Here is a 20693-nt window from a genome sequence, read left to right on the forward strand (position 1 = left end):
ATTTGTTCAATTATTTATTTATTGTGGAGTATTTTACATGCAAGAACCCAACTAGAGAGAGGGTATCTGGAAGGAGGGCCAGTGGGGTGGATGGATGCTCTGAGCCTCGGGTGCACTGACCCACCCTCCAGAACCAGCTCTGCCCACAGAAACACATGACAGTGACAAGAACACTAAACTTCTAGGACGAGTGGACAGCAAATGCAACATTCAACACATTCCTCTTTTCAGGTAGCCCCCAACAATCCTGAGAATCCTCACAATTAAGTGCAAACTTTAGGAAATAAATATCTGTCCCCCTCTCCGGGAGAGCCTGGAGGCATGGACAGACAGAAGCAGTTCTGACTCAGGGGCTGATGGCTGCTCCCGGCAGCTGGTGGCTGCACGAAAGCCTGTCTTGGACCCCACAGATAGGAACGGCTGGTGATGGGCACTGGGGGAGGCAAGCACTTCAGGGGCTGACAGGCAATGTCTCTGGGGTGGAAACACTTCTCTCTGGGTGGGGAAGACTGGCTGTAACCCAAATGGGTGAGATGTCCCCACAGCCGACAGTGGAGAGGCTCCTGGGGGCCACCCCAGCAGTGCCAGAGGCTGAGGCCAGGCTGCAAGCAAGCGCTCCTTCGCACTGCTCTTCCAGAGCTGCCCAGGGGCTGGCCTGGCCCCAGGTGGGCCCATGGCCTACCCCGAGCCATCCAGAAGGCTGGGCCCGTCTGAGTTAGAGATGTGTGTCTGCGGGGACCCAGGATGGGGTGTGGCAGTGGGAAGGAGGGGGGCAGGAGCGTCGGCATTGGCAGCAGCTGCCCTGTGACCATCTGTTGCCCCTGGGCCATGCAGAGCCCTTGCCCCAACTCTCCTAGCTGGGTTCTCTCCTCCCCAGGGGCTGCAGTGACAGCACAGGCCCCAAGACTACCAGGTGGCAGGGTGGGGAGGTGGGGGAAGGCCAGTGAACCAAGGCACCATCACTCGCGTGGAGGCGCTAACAGAAAGACAGGAGGACAGCTGGATGCTCACCTTTCCCTCCGGCCCAGGCCAGCAATAACCCCTTAAGGCTCCAAAGCCCCTTGTCCCATGCACGCTGGTAAGCGAGCCGGTCATTCTCTCAGCCTGGCCACAGTTGGTCTGCTCAGTGCCTGCAGGCTGCCCAGGCAGGGCCACTCTGTGGCAGGCGGGCCGAAGGCCCGCGGTGCCGGGGCCCAACTGCACATGGCGCCATTCTCTGCTGCCCACTGGCCAAAACGGTAGGCAGGAGGGAATGGCTAGTTTTCACATCTCAGCACACAATGAACAAAGAAAGGGTTAAACACATTCCCAAGAAAATATTTTGACAAAATAAATATTTTAACCTATAATCAGGTATAATTAGTGCTTATGAGGAATCCCAGCAATAATTTAGTGTAATTAAGTATATACTGTATCTGTGATTTCTAACACTCACGGAGAGGCTGGTGGGCCTTGAGAGTCCAGGTTTCCTGACAGGGTCGCGCCCCCTTCCTGGACCAGGCAGCCTGAGGACTGTGCTCCCCAGATGGTGGAGTCTGGGAGCAGAGACCTCAGGACGGGACATCTCGCCAGGGCTGAGTGGAAGCCCCTCTGGGGCACCGGGGCTGTACTTGCTACCTGTGCAGGTCTCAAGCAAGAGCCCCCTCTGCCTACAGGTGGGGAAGGCTACCTCTGGATAGGAGCTGCAAGTAGGCGCTGGAAAGCCACCCGAGGGGTGGCTCCAGGCCAGGAAGGCAGGTGATACTTGTCAGCATGGCCAATGGCCTCCTGCCAGCCCATACAGGTCCACCACTCCCTGCTGCCCCTGGGGCAGCCAGGCCTCTCCAATCATGGCTGGCAACCAGCTGGCGCTGGAGCCAGAGCGGGAGCTGGAACTGGGGTGGGGCAGCTCTGGGCGTGGGTATGAAAAACAGCTTTGCTGGGGGCTCCCCAGGAGGGCACCTATCCCGGCTTCACGCACTATGGAAGCCCTGCTCCTTTCAGAGCCTCCAGGCTCCTGACCTTTCGGGACTCCCCGTTCCGTGAGGCAGGGATGCTGGCTCTTCCCTCCGAGGACACTGGGTCTCGGCTACAGTGCTGAGGTTGCAGAGCACTGACTGCCCAAGGTCCGGCCACCCACCACCCGCAGGCCCAGCTCTGGCAGGGCCTCAGAGACAACCCAAGTCACAACCCAAAGGCAGCCAAAGGGCTGGGGCCTCTGGGTGCACCTGGGCCATCCCAGCCACCTTTTCTGCAGCTCAAGTGAAGCCAGCTGACTTCAGAAGTCTTCACATTCAAGCTGGCCTCAGGGAGGTCTGTCTCTGAGAAACATTGAGGAGAGAGGCAGGGGCTCATCAAGTGTGAGGGAGCAGAGAGGCCAGGTGCGGCACATACTGCCAGAGAGGACAGGGCTAGAATCAGGCTGGCCAGGCTCCATGGAGGAGCTTCCTGGGTAAACCTGAGGAACTGGAGTGTGACATCCCTGCTAGTCCCACCCTCAGCCAGACCGAGGTCTCCTCTCTGGAGGAAGCTGGAGGGCTGCTGGCCTGGCATGGGGTCCTGGGTCGGGCAGCACTTGCTCTTCACTAAACAGTTCCTGTTGGTGCTCAGCATGGCTCCCAGCTGAAGTCACCATCCTGAATGGTCCCCAAAGACTGTGTCACTGGTCTCTTCTCCTGTCAAGCATAGCCCCCTTTCCCTACTTGGCTGGTGGTCTGGGCCATCCTGCCAGGTGGGAAGGGCTAACTACACCATGGGTCAGGAACCTGTGCTGACTTAGGCAGTGCATGCTGGAGGGGACAGGAACAGACTGACCCAGTGAGCTGGGCCCAAGACGCACGGGGGTGTGCACAGCTGCAGCATTCTCCTTCTGAGCAATAGCAGCTTGGTGAGAGGTGTGGGGGAGGTGTCTGGCTGGACCAGCGCCTGGGATAACCCATGAGTCCCATGCCCATGGCCAGGAGACACACCAGTGAGGACACGGGATGGGAGTATATGTTACCAGCCCCCAGCTGCTCTGCCTGCCTTCAGGATCAGCCTGGGGAGACAGTATAAATTGGTGGCCAGAGGACCTCTGAGGTGGGAGGAGGCCAGGCTGTCAGGACAGTCTGTGCAAGCAGGCCAAGGCCGATGCCAGGGAGCAGTGCAGGGGCCTTAGTGCTGCTCAGGCCTCTCAGTCATTGGGAACCTCCAAGCGTGCCGCAAAGCTGTTTACTGCTGGCTCTGGAGGCAGAGGTGCCAGGCTACGATAGGCCAGGCCACAGCCTTGAGTGTGGCCCATGTGCACACCTGCGACACTTCCCCAGGCAAGCCAGAGCAATGCCTCCAATGCAAGCCCCTCCAGAAGCCAGGGCCAGGTGTGTGGGTGTGAGCCTGCAGTGTGTGCATGGCAGTTTGGTTTACTGGTAGTGTTGTCTCAGCAGCGTGCCACATGGCCACCATCTGCGGGCTGCCTGCTGCCCTCCCAATTGTCCTTGGCCCTCTCCCTGCCCTGGGAGCCTATAGGGCCCCTTGGTTCCAGGCTCAGCTGCTGAGCCAGCTTGGGTGTGAAGCCTGCGCTGGCAGCTGAGTGATGGAGAGAGGGTCAAGAAGGTGAGAGACCCCCCATGGACACCCAGCAGAGCCTTCTCAAATGCCGATAAGCCAAACGTCACAAAGTGACAAGTCCAAGGAGGGAGACCAGGCCCCAGGTGGGTGCAGCGCACCCTGCTCTTCCAGAGATGCCACAAAGCCCCTTCGGGGAGAGAGGTGCCCAGGTGGGCAGAATGCCTGAGAAGGTTGCTGAGCCAGGCAGAGGTGAGCACAGGGCAGGGCCAGGCCTGCTCCTTCTCCGTGGGTGGGTGGAGGAAAGACAGTCCGGGTGGTCTGCTCAGGAAGCGCTGCCTGGGGCTGGGCCACTCTGCCCACTCTTCCTTGGAGGAAACATGGGCAGAGGGGCCCGTGGTGGGAGGGAAAGGAGTCTCTGGCTGCAGCTGTCCCACCACTCAGAAAAGAAGGTGGCTAAAGCTGGTCCTGACTAGTGGGAGGCCTGGGAGCAGACACGGTGGCATTTCCATGGAGACACAGGTGTGCAGGCCGTGTGGAGCTGGGGATGTAGGAGTGGCCAGTGCCTGGTGTCCATGGGGTGTGAGTGGGGACCCGCCATCTGGGAAGGCAAACCACAGAGCCGCTCACAGGGCGAAGAGGGCATCCTCTGACCGCTCTGGCTTCTTCCGGCCAGAAGGGTTTGAGGCTGGGGCAGGAGCCTCCATGGGGGGCGAGGGGAGGTCAGGAACCATTTCAGCCGCTTTGGCTCTTTCTTCAAGGAATTTATCAAACTCTGCAATACAAACCAAGGCAAGGGTCAAGGTTGGTGAGGGCCGGCCACCAGAGGAAGCGCACCCTTCCACTCCTCAGCCTGTTTCCTCCTCTAGGGCAGGCATGAAGCCCACCCAGGAGCAGGTGGGTGGGGAGGCCTTCGTAAGCTGCAGTGTTGGGGGAGGGTCCCGGGTGTGCCCAGCCCTCCGGCCCGGTAGGGAAAGGCTCTGGAAAACACAGCCCAGAGCGCTCACCCGACCACTGACCATTTTCCAAATCAGCACTGGGTTTGGTCCATTTTGTCCAGTTTGTACATTTCCAGTTTTGTCCATTTTCCAGATCAGCCCCGGGGGTGGGGCAGGGTAAGCTGGAGGGGCCAGCTCCTGATTAACCAGGCAGGAACCATCCCACCTCCCCTACCCTTGCCCACCAATGGGGGAGACTGACGAGATGCTGAGGAAGGCAGTGGGGAGCGGGGAAGGCCCCATTTATATGGGCATCCAGAGCTAGGGAGCAGGGTCCTCTGAAGTTTCCCTCCCCGCACAGCGGTCTGGTCACAGGGTCTGGCAGACTTGAGGAGGGGGGACAGGAGCACGGAGAGGCAGGTGGAGCGGGGCAAGATGAGCTCGGGGAGGCAGGATGTGAAGGGCAGGGCATGTGGGGGTAGCCACGTGGGAGAACTAAGACCTCAGAGAGGCTCCTCCCTTCTGGCTCAGTGGCCCAAGGGTCCTGATGCGCACCCCCACAAACTGCGCGTGTCTGAGCTGGGCTGAGCACCTGTGGGTCGGGACCAGGTGGCAGTCTGCACCTGCTATTCACCAGCTCTGCAACTTTGTGGAAGTCACGTGTTCTTTCCGACCTCTGTTTCCCAATAAGCAAGATAAATCACACTTCCTAAATCAGCATAAGACCCGGGTGGGACCAAGCCAGCCGTGAAGTCCACGGCGCAGGGCCTGGCACTGGTAGGTGCTCTGGCAGCGGGGGCTCCAAGGTGATGGGGGCTGGCTCCTGTGCAGCCTGGGCAGGAGCAACAAAAGGGGGCTGTAAGGCCATTGGCCAGGCCATACCTTCACTTGTGACACCCTCCTCCAGGTCATCGCCCTTCTGTGGGAGGAGCAGAGAGAATGAAATTAGGGCAGTGGTCCAAGCACTGCCCGCCCAGCCACCTCTGTCTGCCCATGGCCACCCTAGGGCAGCACTGCCCAGGGCAGCCCAAACAAAACTTCCTAATTTCCCCTGTTTCCAGATTTCTGTAATAGTAAAATACTGCTCTTCTTATTGGAGAAACAGAAGCTTTGTTTCAAAAAAAAAAAAAGCAAAAAAATTCAAATATGTTTTAGGTTTTGATCCTCCAGAAGGGCTGGAAAGAAAACTCCCAAAACGGTGCAGGCTGGTTCTCCAGCCTGGGCTGCGGAGGGCGGGACCCCACCTTCAGCACTCTTGAGGCTCTAGGGAGAGGCACAGAGCAGTAGCCACAGGGGGCTGAGCCTGAGCACACACAGGGTCACGTGTGCCCAACACAACACCCACTCGCTGCCAGCCACAGGGTTTCTGGGAAGAGGCTGTTCACACCAATAGCTGGAAACCGCACGAGGCCTGGATGGCTCAGGGCCACAAAGCCCACAGCACAGGGCCTGTCACTCAGTAGGTACTTTGGCAGTGGAGGCTGTGCCTCCAGAAGCCATGTCCTGCTGCCTCCTGGGAGCTGCACCAGCCTCCTCCTGTGGCCCAGATTCTATCACCTGCTGCTGGCTCCTGAAGGAACCATGGAGGTTCTGTGTACTCAAAAATTAAAGTGCATCAGATTTGATTTTGTTTGGAGAACACAGTAGTGTCTTGAGTTTACGGGGTTCCCTGGGGACTGGGGAAGAGCAGCATGTGCAGGGCCTCATTGGGAAGGGGCAGGATGGGGAAGCGACAAAGCCCTGGGCTGGGCTAGGAGACCTGGGTTCCTTCCTGGCTCTACCACTGACCTGCTATGTAGCCTTACTGGACACATCCCTTCCCTGTCTGGACCCTGGGGTCCCCCTTAGAAGTTAAGGACCTTGGTCCTTCCTGCCTTGCTTCTGTGAGAGAAGCAATTTCTTTTCGAGGCATCCCCTTGGAAAAGATGTCCTGGGGTGTGCTCTTCCTCCCTGACACCCAGGCAGCTGCCTTCTTTGGCAAGGCATGTGTTTGGAAAGCCTGACCTTCTGGGGAGGAGGCCCAGAGCAGCCAGAGGCCCCAACCTGAGGCCTGCTGTCCTAGTGTGGGAGGTGGCCAGGTCACCAGCCCAAAGACAGCCAGGCTGACCCTGTGGTTAAAGAACTCAACAGGCTCTTCTGCCTGGGGACCAGGCCCCCTGCAGAGGAGGCAGCTAGGAGGGAGATGAGGCGTCTCCAGCTCTGGGGGAGAATCCAACTACCCCATGACTCTGGGCAAGCCATTTCCCAGAGTGCACCTCTTCACCTGCCACCCTGACCCCTCCTGGGCTGCTGAGAGTGAAAGTGCTTTGTGAAGAACAGAGGGAGGGCCAGCAGTTATCATGGGCAGCCACTGCAGCTCTCCTTTCTTGGGACCTGTTGCCATTTTCAGATGCGTAGTATCCTCATCTTCTAGCCCTATCTCTAGGATGGAGACAACGGGTCTTTGGGGCAGGGGTTCTTTTAAATCAAAAATCAGGAAGGGAGGAGGGGGATGACAGCGAATTAAAAACAAAAGCACTGTGTGTATACTTCACAATTAAAAAAAAAAGAAATGAAAACAAAAAACAAAACAAAACATGGTCCCCCTACACTCCCTCCCCCCAAAAACCAAAGCACGCACACACATCTGAAATGGAAAAGAAAATGGGGGGAAGGCAAGTGTATGTTTTGGAGCCGGCTAAGGCTAGGACTGTGTGGGTGAAGGAGTTGGTGCCCAGGGCCTTGCCCCAGCACAGCTGGCCTCCGCAGGCCTGGAGGCCGCCGCAGCACCCACAGCTATGGGTTGATGTCGGGGAGGAGGAGCAGCTATGGAGCTTGCCCAGACCTCCCTTCTCCACTGACCCAGACAGGGGTGGAGCCCCTGCTGATGCTCCCCCAAGGCCTGTCCTCAGAAGAGCCTCTGCCGCTCCATACCCCACACATGAAATAGAAAAGTCGAGTCTCACCAGGTCGGTCCTGAGCCACACCTCAATGTCGTCCATGACAGAGGGCTGCGCAACGGGGATCTATGGAGGCGGCAAGCAGCGGGCCAGGCAGCCCCCACACAGCCAGCGAGGGGAGACAGAACACCGGAACAAAGGAAATCATCAACAGCAACCCCAAATAAAACCAAAATGTACACAGAGCAAAAAAACACAATTGGCACAGCACACAGGGGCAACACAGGGCAGCCACGTGTGAGATGGCAGGTGAGGAAAGCAATGAGGTGCAAACGATAAGAAGCAGGCTGCCCAGCAGGGCCAGCGGTAAGGAAGGTGGCTGTACGCGTTCTTGAAATGGAGAACTTTTTGACTATGGGTGTCCACTCTCACATTGCGGGGCCTCTCAGCCCGGGGCTGCAAAACACCTTCTAACCTCAGGAAGGCGCTGCCATGCAGGCTGATTTTGAACTCAGCCACTGTGACAGTCCGCTGTCAAGCCCAACCCAGGGGAGGCCAAGTGACGGCCTGCCCAGAGCAGGGTACAGGTGCTCAGAGGGCAGGGCGGCACCAGCCCTGGGGGATGCAGGGGGGTCTGTTTGCTCAGCTGAAGAGATTTTGAAATGCATCCTGGTGCATTTCTGAGTGGAGAGGGGAACTGGAGGAGGTGCGTGCTCCGTCGGGCTGGGTGTGGCCTGGTAGAGACAGGAACATCTTACCATCAACAGAAACAGAGCAAAAATGAGGGCTCTGATGACAAAGGGGACTATGGGGTTCTAGTCTTCTTTGTGTCTCTTTACGGGAAATTCATGAAGCAGCCCTGAAAGCAACAGCTCCCTTTAGTCTCGTCCTTTCTTCCCTGTGTTCAATGGCTGGCTGTGCTTCAGGAGTCAAAGAAACAAAGTTCAGCCGAGCACTGGGACACCGCAGCCAGAGCCAGGGAGGTGGCAGCTTCCAGGCAAACTAAGGTGTACCACGGGGGTGACTGAACAGTCACCTTGCTTGGGCCCCTGTGCCAAGCACCTCAGGGACAGAGACTCTGAAAAATCCATGTGGCTAAGAAGGTTTAAGTTGCTGTCAAATATGACCTGATAAGAAGTGAAGGTAAACTTTAACTCCCCAGAAGCCATGTTAATGGAATGTTGGCTCCAGCCTAGAGAAATGAGGCGATGGCCCTTAATCACCTCCTCGCCTACCCTGGCTCTGGGAGGTTCCCTTTCAGGGCTCACTTGCAAGACCCCTATTTCTATAAAACAATGCCAGCACTGGGTCTATAGCTGGCTTCACCCAATGCCATGATCTAGGGTAAGACTAAAGTAAAAATAAGCAGTAAAAGGAATACCCCAGGCCGGGCGCGGTGGCTCAAGCCTGTAATCCCAGCACTTTGGGAGGCTGAGACGGGCGGATCACGAGGTCATGAGATCGAGACCATCCTGGCGAACACAGTGAAACCCTGTCTCTACTAAAAAAATACAAAAAACTAGCCAGGCGAGGTGGCGGGCGCCTGTAGTCCCAGCTACTTGGGAGGCTGAGGCAGGAGAATGGCGTAAACCCGGGAGGTGGAGCTTGCAGTGAGCTGAGATCCAGCCACAGCACTCCAGCCTGGGCGACAGAGCAAGACTCCGTCTCAACAACAACAACAAATAAATAAATAAATAAATAAAAGGAATACCCCAGTGTCTATCAAATGTAAAAAATAACACGACCTTCACAAAGAAAAAGAACAAAGAACACACATCACCAGCAGTGATGTGACAGCTCCAGTGCTGGAGGTTGACACCTGCTGCTGATGATGGGGGAGGGTGGTCTGGGGCCCCAGGTGGAGTCCAGCACTCTGAGCAGGTATCTGCGATGCCACCAGAGCTCTTCGCTCCCTCAGTGAGCTTGGCTGGCCCCTTGCTCTGAGGAATGTGCTCTGTGTCCTACCTTCGGACCCAGTGTGGGAAGCCCACAAGAGCACTTTCAGAAAGGCCCAAGCCAGTCACTGATCAGATTAGGAAATGTCTGTGTTGCCCATTATTTCTTTGACTTACTGGGGACTTAAGAATGTTGAATTGAGCAGGGCATGGTGACTCACTCCTGTAATCCCAGCACTTTGGGAGGTTGAGGAGGGTGGATCGCCTGAGGTCAGGAGTTCGAGACCAGCCTGAGCAACATGGAGAAACCCCATCTCTACTAAAAATACAAAATTAGCTGGGTGTGGTGGTGTGCGCCTGTAATCCCAGCTACTAAGGAGGCTGAGGCAGGAGAATCACTTGAACCCGGGAGGCAGAGGTTACAGTGAGCCGAGATCACGCCATTGCACTCCAGCCTGGGCGACAGAGTGAAACTCCGTCTAAAAAAAAAAAAGAAGAATGTTTAATTGAAAAGGTATCAGGCGAGTCTTATCACCCAGAACTGAAGCTTAGAAAGTCAGAGGTATCTCCAGAGAGAAAACGCCCCCACACTAGTGGTCAGAGTGCACACCAGCCCTTTTTTACACCTGACCAGCTTTCGTCCACTTAGCAGAAACTGAGATTAGATGTCCTGAGCTTTCCAATGTGTTGCAAAAGCTAGAACAAAGACATTAAGGGGTCAGGGGCCTTAAACCTTCAGATTTTTCTTGTTAATTGTTTTCCTGATGTTAAAGAACAAATCCCTTGAGGCCTTGGGTCATACTTTAATTTTCTTCTTTGGGGATTAGTCTCGAGAGCCAACATGCTCAGAAAATAAACAATGACACTTAAGAAATTCCTCACCCCCTCAAAAATAATTTCCCAAAAGCAGGATCATGGGAACCCTTTTCTTCCCTGTCCTAGATTATTCCAAGTAATTGGTATATTTACGGAATGGCATCCTCCAGCCCAAGCCCTAGAGGGCAGACTGAGGAGGAGAGGGCACTGGGTGGGGTCCATTTGGGCCCTTGCACTCACTGGTGGCAGGACTTGGGGTGAGTCACTCCTCTCTGGACCCCACTTTCTTCACCAGAGAGCTCCCGAGTTTCTTCTATCCTAAGAAGCCTCAGAGATTTGGGTGGAGAGGCAGGAGCAGGGGACAGAGGCCTGAGCAATGTTTGGCTTCAATTTCCTCATCTGTGAAATAAGGCGATTGCTAGGTTGTATTTGGCTTTCAATTCTTATGATTCAGAAGAAGAAAGTTATGACTTCACTTTCAGGTTGGTGCTTCTGTTTTCTAATTTAGAAACCCAGGGATGTCAGAAATTATTGGAATTGACTCATTACAATATGGAAGCCACTTGGCCTCAGGGCATGAACCATGGTGAAGCAGGGTGATGGTTAACAGTTAAGCTTACATAACGTAAGCTTAAATTGACTTTCTTGTGGCTGGACACAAAACCTTAGCTATCTAAACCTGTTGTCCTGGTAAATAAATGCCTTGAGTATTATAACAGGGCAAAGTTCCTTCTAATAATGTAGGTGCTATCAGACTCAGACTAAACATGTACACTGCTTAGAAAATATGAACTAAAGAAACTGTAGGAGGCCGAGGACGCGCGCCTTGTCAGGCTGATGGGAGGGAAGTGGGGCCCTGGCTGGAGGAGGGGGCACTGCACTGAGTCTTAGGGGACTCTGTTTCTTCGCTGCAGCTTTGGGCGAGTCACCAGGCCCCTAGGAGGCCTCAGCGTCCTCATCTGTCAGACTAGGGGCTGGCCCAGCAGATTCCTAAGAAGACTGTTGGCTCTGATATATCATAGTTTTATTTTTATTTTTATTTATTTATTTATTTTGAGACAGAGTCTTGCTCTGTTGCCCAGGCTGGAGTGCAGTGGTGTGATCTCGGCTCACTGCAACCTCTGCTTCCCAGGTTTAAATAATCCTTGTGCCTCAGCCTCCTGAGTAGCTGGGATTACAGGCGTGAGCCATCACACCTGGCTAATTTTTTTTTTTTGTATTTTTAGTAGAGACAGGGTCTCGCCATGTTGGCCAGGCTGATCTCAAACTCCTGGCCTCAAGTGATCCGCCCAGCTCGGCCTCCCAAAGTGCTGGGATTACAAGTGTGAGCCACTGCACCCAGACTGACGTGCCATAGTTTCAGCATTTTACTGGGTAATGATCCAAGCTGAAGGCTGTTCTGAGGGATCTGAAGAAGAGTATGAGTTGGAAGAGAGGGACAGAAAGGAAGAAGACATGTGAAGAGAGAAAAGGAAGGAAGCTAGCACAGGAATGCCCTCCAATAGAGACTACTGCCTGAAGCTCAGCCCCTCTGAAGATAGGTAGGCCAGGCTGGCTTGGCTGAGGCAGTGGTTAGACCAGCCCTTCCCATTTTCAAAGTCCATAGACAAGCATCTTGGATGTCAGAAGTCACAGGTTTTGATCTGAGCGGCAGGTGAGCCATCCTGCTGTCAGCTGACTCTCACTTGGAACTGCAGGCAGGGGCAGCTCTGCCTCAGGGTCAGGAGGGAGGGTTGCCAGTCCAAGGAGGAGAGATGTGTCTGTCTGGTACTCCAGGGGTTAGGATTATCCTTCCAGAGTAAGAGGAGCCTTGGGGACCTCCAGGTCTGAGGAGGGAGTCCTGCCCTCCAAACCCAAGCCTGGGTTTTGGCAGCAGCACTCTTTACTAACCTACCTCTGTTCTTGTTTTGACTTAGATTCTCTCACATGAGGATATCTTCCTGGCTGCACCCTGCATAAGGGAGACAACCCTAGCTGATCACCAGCCAGGAGAGGCAAAAAGACCTTACACTAGAGAGGCCAGGGAAGGACAGCACAAGCCTAGCAGTCTCCCTGAGAGCCGCCCGGCCCTAGCCCATTGACAGATCTCATTTCTCTTCAACCAGTAATGAGCCTGGTGGTGTCAGTTAACTTCTGTGTTGGCTATCCAAACACCTGAATCCCAGGAGCATAAGGGTTCCACCCGATGCTCCTCTGCAGGTTCCCACAGCCCCACGCCCACAAGGAAACCCACCTGTCCAGTTTTCAATGCAACAAGAACAATTTCTGCAGCTCAGGTGTGCTATTTCCAGAGAAGCTGTGAATCCCTTCCTATGACACTTCAAGCACCACCCCACTGGGACGGCGTCTAAAAGCCTTTGATCTCACTCAACAGTACAAAAAGTTTCCAAGTAAAGAATTTGTACTCGGGAGGTTTGAAAAGACTCAAGGTTTCTACACTATGGGAAATAAGGCAAAGCAATTAATATTTGTTGTAAAGAAGAAAAAAAAAAACCAAAAACTGCAGTCAGTCAGGCGAGACACCAGGTTAGCTGTTAGTTAGGTTTGTTTCTGGGAAGTTAGAGACTGGAGCTCTGTGTGGGGACCCGGCAGTGGCAAGGCAGTCTGTGTGGCCAGAGGCAGGCACCACCGCCAGCTGCCAAGGCCACCCTCACGGGAGTTTGTGTGGGCAGTATCCTTTTTTGCAGGATTAACAGGCACAAGGGCACATGGGCTGGATCTTCCCAATGAATACACTTGGTCTCTAGAAGCCCGGCTGCAAGGGCCCCCAACATGTGGGCCAGAGCCCAGTCTGTCCCTGAAGAAGCAAATGAGAGGCCTGGGCCAGGGCATCTCTCTAAGAATGGGCTTGGGGTCTAGTGGAGGAGCTGCCTTCTCACCCAGAGCAGGAGTGTGCTGCTGCTATGACAGGTGGCGGAAGAACTGCCCAGGCTGACAGCAGAGCTGTGCAGAGGGCCCCAGCCCAAGCTGGGTGGCAGGCAGATGCTCCTTGCTCCCACGGCTCTGAGTGGTCCTGCATGGCCCAAGTTCCTGCTCACTGCTCACGCTTTGCTCAAGCAGGCGGCCCCTGTGCTGCTTGCAGTCTAGGACCTGCTGGCCTTTCCTCTGGCCACAGCCTATCATAGCACACCAGGGGCAGTTATGTATTCCTCTCACCCCACCCCACCTGGAGGGAGAGGCCCATGTTTGCACTGCTTTCATCATCTTTCCTTCTCTGCATTCTCTCCAGCTCAGCTTCCACCACATGTACCCAGAGCTCTGGGCTCTGCTAGAGGTGAAATGGTCATCCTGAGGCATACAGCCTGAGATGAGCTGACCCTCTCTCCATGCACCAGGCTCAGGCCACCTGAAAAGACAAGGTAGGAGAGACCCTTGCAGGTCTGTGGGCCAGGAAAGCTCTGCTGCATGAGGACTAACTGTGTTTACAACACTGAACATTCCTGGGCTTTGTCTTCTTTTTATGTTGTTTCTACTGTGTTGGTTTTTGTTTTTTGTTTTTTTTGAGGTGGAGTCTCACTCTGTCACCAGGCTGGAGTGCAGTGGCGCAATCTCAGCTCACTGTAACCTTCGCCTCCCAGGTTCAAGCAATTCTCCTGCCTCAGCCTCCCGAATAGCTGGGATTACAGGCGCACACCACCACACCCAGCTAATTTTTGTATTTTTAGTAGAGACAGGGTTTCACCATGGTGGCCAGAATGGTCTTGATCTCCTGACCTCATGATCTGCCTGCCTCAGCCTCCCAAAGTGCTGGAATTACAGATGTGAGCCACCGCGCCCGGCCTGTGTATTCTTTAAGAGGTTTCAAATCATTTTGAGGGACTTAGTGGACACAAGTAAGTACATTATAAAAATCTGTCAAGTCTAGGACTGCTGAATTCACAGGCCCTGGGCTAGAGGGGGCTTCCCTGACTGGTCAGATGCTTTGAGTCTGTTCCCTTAGAATTGTTCCCTCCCAAGCAACAGCCACAGTGACTTGTGCTCATCCTGGAAAAGTGAATACTGCCCGGAGCTCCGGAGACAGTAAAAGGAAGGAAAGGACCCTCTCCTCATCCCTGCTAATGTCCCAGACTCTTCAGGCCTGGGGGCAGGGAGGTATTTTGGGGACTGGGAATCTGTGACTTACAGAGATTATGCAAAAATAGGAGGGGAAATTTGGCACCCCTATCAGAAAGAGAGAGTGTGGCCTTGTACTGTCTGATTCACAAAGGCTTGGCAGGTCACAAGAGGAAGACATGAGCTGTTACACAGGTAGGGGCTGGGGTGGACAGCAGGCTCGGCTCGGCTGGTGACTCCTCACCATTCCTTGGGTTATGAGCCAGCTGTCTATGGGCTCCAGGTCATACTCCCCACCTCTACCTTTCTTCTGGGCCGAGGACAGAAAAGTCTCAGAAAGAAAAGTCACAGCAAGACCCATGAGAAAGAAGTCAATAGCACATATTGTGGAAACAGAAAAGTCACTCTTCAGACGTGACCCTTTGCCACGTAAGGAAATCTGATGCCCTGCTCCCAACCTCCACCCCTGGCATGTCCCCCTTACCTGCCTGGAAAAAAGAAGAAAAGTTTAGTAACCAAGAATCCCAACAGGATAACATACACTCATGCCAACTACTCCCGTGCCCTTGGAAAATCTCCCGGAGATCACAGGTTGACCAGAGCTGCTTCTCTCGATTACGGCTATCAGGGTTGGCAGGCGGTCAACTTTTCAAAGAACCAGCTTTTACAGAAGCATTTCTACTTTTTTCTTTTTCCTGCATTTTTTCTTTTATTTTTTTTCTCTTTTCTAGTGGCTTGTGTATTCTTTTTCTAAACTCTTGAATACTAAATTTAGATGTATTCTTCATTGCCTTTTAAAATATTTATTTATTTGAGGTGAGGTCTCACTATGTTGCCTAGACAGGGTCTCAAAATATCCTGGGTGCAAACAAAGCAATCCTTCTGCCTCAGCCTCCCAAGTGGCTGGGATTACAGGTGCCCGCCACCACACCTGGCTATTTTTTTTTTTTTTTTTTGAGACAGAGTCTAGCTCTGATGCCAGGCTGGAGTGCAGTGGCACAATCTCGGCTCACTGCAACCTCTGCCCCCCAGGTTCAAGAGAGTCTCCTGCCTCAGTCTCCCAAGTAGCTGGGATTACAGGCACATGCTGCCACACCCAGCTAATTTTTGTATTTTTAGTAGAGACGGGGTTTCACCATGTTGGCCAGGATGGTCTTGATCTCCTGACCTTGTGATCCACCCACCTCAGCCTCTCAAAGTGCTGAGATTACAGGCATGAGCCACTGTGCCCAGCCCTGATTTTTGTATTTTTATTAGAGACAGGGTTTCACCATCTTGGCCAGGCTGGTCTTCAGCTCCCACCTCAGCCTCCCGAAGTGCTGGGATTACAGGTGTGAGCCACTGCACCCAGCCTGGGATGACCTTTTCTTGACTGACTTGGTTGGATTTGATTTGTGGAGGTGTGGCTACATAAGTTTCTTCCCTTTATTTATTTATTTATTTATTTATTTATTTTATTTTTGAGATGGAGTTTCACTCTTCTTGCCCAGGCTGGAGTGCAATGGCGTGATCTCGGCTCACCGCAACCTCCGCCTCCCGGGTTCAAGCAATTCTCCTGCCTCAGCCTCCTGAGTAGCTGGGATTACAGGCATGTGCCACCATGCCCAGCCAATTTTGTATTTTTAGTAGAGATGGGGTTTCTCCATGTTGGTCAGGCTGGTCTCGAACTCCCAACCTCAGGTGATCTGCCCGCCTCAGCCTCCCAAACTGCTGAGATTACAGGCATGAGCCACCGCGCCCAGCCTTCCCCTTTTCTATTGTGTTCTTAAGTTCTCCCTTGGCCTCGTTTTCATTTCTAGGTCAGTATGGCTTGGGATGGGACAAGGTAACCTGAAATGCTGCAGGTGGGCAAGAATATGTGTAGACACACACAGCCCACATGCTCTGCTGCCCTGTATTGCTGAGGCTGTGGCCATGGCATCACCCCATTGAGCAGTAAACATGAAAAGCAATCTGATGGCTGGGTGCAGTGGCTCACACCTGTAATCCTAGCACTTTGGGAGGCCAAGACAGGCGGAGTGCCTGAGGTCAGGAGTTCAAGACCAGCCTGGCCAACATAGTGAAAACCCGTCTCTACTAAACATAATTAGCTGGGTGTAGTGGTGGGCACCTGTAATACCAGCTACTCAAGAGGTTAAGGCAGGAGAATAGCTTGAACCTGGAAGATGGAGGCTGCAGTGAGCCAAGATCATGTCACTGCACTCCAGCCTGGGCGATAGAGCGAGACTCCATCTCAAAAAAAAAAAAAAAAAAAAGCAATCTGCCTACCACTGGGTGGAAAACCTGCTGGAGTCATCGGGACCTTTGAAAACGGGGAGCTAGTCCAAGCCACACACGCAAAGGGCGAAGGGCAGGAAGTCACTCACATCTCCTGGGCTCAGACCCAGGCCTGGGCACTGATAATGGCAGGGGTGCAGCAGGACACGCCCTGGCATGGACAAAGCAGGCCCTGGAGCCAGAGTGAGGGACAAATGAGGTCAGTCTCGTAGGGACACAACAGGGCTGCTCCCAGTGCAAGCCAGGGTTGGCCAGCACGAGGGGATGTCCTCACCAGGCAGTATCCTGGTAGGCCCCTAGCTGGGCTCTCTAATGCCCACCCTGGGGGCAGGTGGGAGGACATTCTAAGTAATGGGAGAATCAGAGCCATGAGCACTGCATTGATTTTGGGTGTCCCAGTCTCAGGGGTTCAGGTGGCACTGCCCACTCCTGTGGAAAAGCAGGGCACTGAGGACCCAAGGCAGCCAGCTGACTCTTCTGCGCCCTCTGGTGACCAGTGCAGAGGGATGCATGCCCTCAGATCCACCAGGCAAAGGCCAGCAAGGATGAGGGAGTCCCTTCCCCCAAGAAGGAGCATCCCCTGGAAACCAGCACTGCTGCCTGCCTGGGTCCACTGGACAAGGACTTTAGAAGGCTAAAAATTGGTACCTAGGAAGCAAACAGCCCTTTGCAAACCTTCCTGTCCAGTGGACAGATGATCACTGCCCTCTCTAGCCCAGCTGGGGGACCCAGACAGGACTTCCAGCTGTTGTGGGCAGCTATTCCAAGGGCCCTCCTCCTCCCTGCCCCTGCAAACAGACATGCATCCATACGCATTTCTTAGTTAGGCAAAAAGAAAAATATCATGAGAAGCATTAAGACACACATCCTTTCCCCTTTAGTAATCTGAAATTGTACAGAAAGCATGGCTATGTTTTGGGGGGGCCCAAACACATACCATTCCCTCCACTTCACTGTGCTGCACCCCCTCACTGCCACAGAACACCCTCCCAGCCACCACCCAACTACGCCAGCTCTGTAAACAAACGCTGGCTCTCGAGCGCCTTCTAATGGGGTTGGTACTGCTCTGCTAGGCCAGCAGCAAATGGCCATCAGAGATGTGGCCCGGGTCAGCATTGTCCCTCCTGGTGCAGGCCATGGTTTTATCAGGGCACTGACCACCACCCTGGGACACTGTAACAGGTGACCATAGGAGACTTGTGCCTGGAGAACTTGGGGCCACTGTGGTAGGACGAGCAGGTGTTCTGGAGCTGGACACTCCTAGGATTCGAACCCTGGCTTGCTGTCTGCTCTCTGGGTGTCTCAGCCTGTCTCCCACCTCCCTGGGACTGTTTCCTCCTGGGTGAATGGGGAATTTCATGTGTGGCATCACCTCACAGGGTGAGGTGAAGACTCAATGAGGCACTACCTGGGTTCCACGGGTCTCTCCCCGGGGTGTATCTGCCCCCTGTGCAAGCCAGTTTCTGCTGAATTACCCAGCCAGCTTTGCCAAACCACCTGGCTTTCCCTCCAGAAGACTCCAGGCAAAAACACAGGGTTAAACACCTACCCCTTCTGAGCTCTGTTTTCGACTGTCTAGGGCAGAAGCAAGTCCTCCGACAGCCTGAGGATCCTCATAGGTTACCCTGGAGATGAAGAAGCAGCACGAGCAGAGTTAATTTTCCTCCAGTGGTCATGGAGGGCTTGTAATCACTTCTGTCCTATGGTCCTTCCTCAGATGTCCTTGGAAAAACATTTCCTGAGACCTTGACATTGAGCAGAGGCTAAGGGCTCATGTTGTCTGTCTCCCTGCAGTGGACGCTAGGAGGCCTGGGTCCTAGCTCAGGCTGAGCCACTAATCTCTGCGATCTTAGATTTTGTGCACCTAAATATCCCTGTCTTGAGTAACAATACTGAGCATCTCTGAAGCTCAATGTCAGGGTGTCCAAAGTACCCTAATACTCCTCAAAGGGAAGACCAGATAAACACAAAGTAACATTAATTCTTATTTTAAAAGCAGCAGCCTCAGTGGCATTTGACAGGGAAGGTAGTCTCTGGGACCTGGGACTGTCACTGATTAGGGGAGGTCTTCCTCCACTCCCTGACTCCTTTAGCTATATCTGTTTTACAAGCAACTTTCGCTGGTGAAGGGTACATGGGACCTTGGGTTTCTGCTTACCCCGCTGAGTCCCAAGCAGGACTCAGGGTGCCGAGTGCACCAAGATGCTGGGTCCCTGGGAAAGGTGGAAAAAAGTGTGTCTCACCCACCTTTAGGCTGAACAGAAAGCTCAAAACATGTACAGCACCTCCCTGAGATACAGGGGATTCTCTCTTTTGGAATCAACTCCCTGAATTCCAGATGGCTCATCCTAGCCAGAGCTGCTATCAGAGGAGCCTCTGCCCTGACCACTTATTTTAGTCAGGAAAATCTTGCTGTAAGGAATGGGTTCACCCTGCATGGCCGCACCCTCCTGCTTCCAAGCTTCTTCTGTGGATGAGGGGCCAGGCAGGGTGGTGTCTGCAGCAGCAGCAGCATAGGGAAGAAAGAGAAAAGCGGTCTCTTACAACTGACAGGAGAAATCCTACTCCAACCAACCCCAAGGGCAGGAGAGTTTGTGTGGGGGGGAGGGGGCAGTGGGCAGTTGGTGTTAATTCAGTATCTGCATCTAATACCGAGTCCTCACAGCCATGCTTTAAAGTTCCTGGCAGTCCTGGACATGGTAAATAAATGACTTTTTGTGCTGGCCTGTGACCAGGCATGGGTCAATCCCCCCAATATCTTTAGAAAGCCACTAGAAGGGGCCCCACATACGTCTTGCGCTGCTCAGCCAAGGAGTTTCCTCTTGTCTGGGCAAACATGTCAAAGCTGTCACGGGGATTACATTGCTGGAGTGAACTGAGGGTACCACTGACGCTCTCTGTCCCCAAGTCTGTGGCAACAAAACAAATGGGTGGCAGATGAGAACAAAATGTAGACTGTAGACCTGATGAAGGGCCCGTGAGCTAGGACGCCAGCCAGGCAGGTTTAGGGTTCATGGGGAGGGTAGGGCGGGACTTTTCCTTGGTACTCCCAGTGCACCACATGCCGGAGGAGCCAGGGTGGGCCAGATGGGGGACGGGACAGCCACTGCCCCCCCAAACTGCTCAAGGAGGCAAAAGGGTCATAACAAAAGGGAGACTGCTGGGGTGACAAGGCAGGGACTGGCGCCAGTGCACCTGCAGATTTTCCATAATGCCCTTCTCGTTTGGGCTCCTCATTAACTCAATCACAATGTCCAAGGACCTGGGACATCTATTTATTCAGCAAATATTTCTTATGCACCCACCATGTTCAGAGCTAGATCTTGAGTAGACCAAATTGAATCTGATATGGTCCTCAGCTTCAAGAAGTTCAGAGTGGGTGAGAGACAAGCCACAGCAGTGCTTAGCTTGAGACATCAGGAAAGACTCAAAACCAACACAAGAGGGGGTCTGTAAGGATAAGGGGGAGGATGCTATGGGGAGAAGGGGAAAGGCAGATAGAAAGGCACAGGGTTTGGAGGCCAGGTTGTGTGAAGTGAACAGTGCTCGCAGGAAGAGATTTGTGGAGGAAGTGGCTGGTAATATCTCAAATGCCAAGTAAAGGAGTGGGTGGGAAGACACTAGACTTTTTTTTTTTTTTTTTTTTTTTTTTTTTTTTTAAAGAGACAGAGTCTTACTCTCTTGGCATGATCATGGCTCACTATAGCCTTGACCTCCCAGGCTCAAGTGATCCTCCCACCTTGGCCTCCCAAGTAGCTAGGACTAGAGGCGTGTGCCACCGTGCCCAGCTGTTTTAAAATTATTTTGTAGAGACAAGGTCTCGTTATGTTGCCCAGGCTGGTCTCAAACACCTGGCCTCAAGTGATCTTCCCACCTCGGCCTCCCAAAGTGATGGGATTGCAAGTGTGAGCCACCACCCCTGGCGGACACTACACATTTTTTTTTTTTTTTTTTTTTTTTTGAGACAGGGTCTCACTGTGGGTGCCCAGGCTGGAGTGCAGTGGCACGATCTCAGCTCACTGCAGCCTCGACCTCCTAGGCTCAGTAGATTCTCCCACTGCAGCCTCCTGAGTACCTGGGACTACAGGTGTGTGCCACCACTCCCAGATAATTTTTTGTATTTTTAGTAGAGATGAGGTTTTGCTATGTTGCCCAGGCTGGTCTTGAACTCCTGGACTCAAGCAATCTGCCCGCCTTGGCTACCCAGAGTGCTGGGATTACAGGCGTGAGCCACTATGCCTGGCCTACTAGACCTTTTTTAAGAAGAGAGGTAGCAGAATCCAATTTGAATTTTTTTTTTTTTGAGATGGCAT

General features: G+C 53.6%; 1 protein-coding gene across 5 annotated transcripts in view; it reads right to left on the bottom strand.

The window, feature by feature from the left end:
- Positions 1-20693, bottom strand: part of LOC105491061 (target of myb1 like 2 membrane trafficking protein) — a 131580-nt gene continuing 110887 nt past the window's right edge. For 2 of the 5 annotated variants that reach the window (XM_011757192.3, XM_011757189.2), the window contains 6 exons: positions 19172-19289; positions 17930-18005; positions 14348-14434; positions 7406-7465; positions 5343-5379; positions 1-4297 (listed from right to left, as the gene is read on the bottom strand). In XM_011757192.3, the coding sequence (XP_011755494.1) occupies positions 4149-4297; positions 5343-5379; positions 7406-7465; positions 14348-14434; positions 17930-18005; positions 19172-19289 (527 nt within the window). In that variant the 3' untranslated portion in view covers positions 1-4148. The remainder of the gene's footprint in view (positions 4298-5342; positions 5380-7405; positions 7466-14347; positions 14435-17929; positions 18006-19171; positions 19290-20693) is intronic. The other 3 variants (XM_011757193.3, XM_011757190.3, XM_011757191.3) reach the window with 3 other exon arrangements.

The sequence above is a fragment of the Macaca nemestrina genome, chromosome 17 (genome assembly GCF_043159975.1).
Source record: "Macaca nemestrina isolate mMacNem1 chromosome 17, mMacNem.hap1, whole genome shotgun sequence".
NCBI lineage: Eukaryota > Metazoa > Chordata > Mammalia > Primates > Cercopithecidae > Macaca > Macaca nemestrina.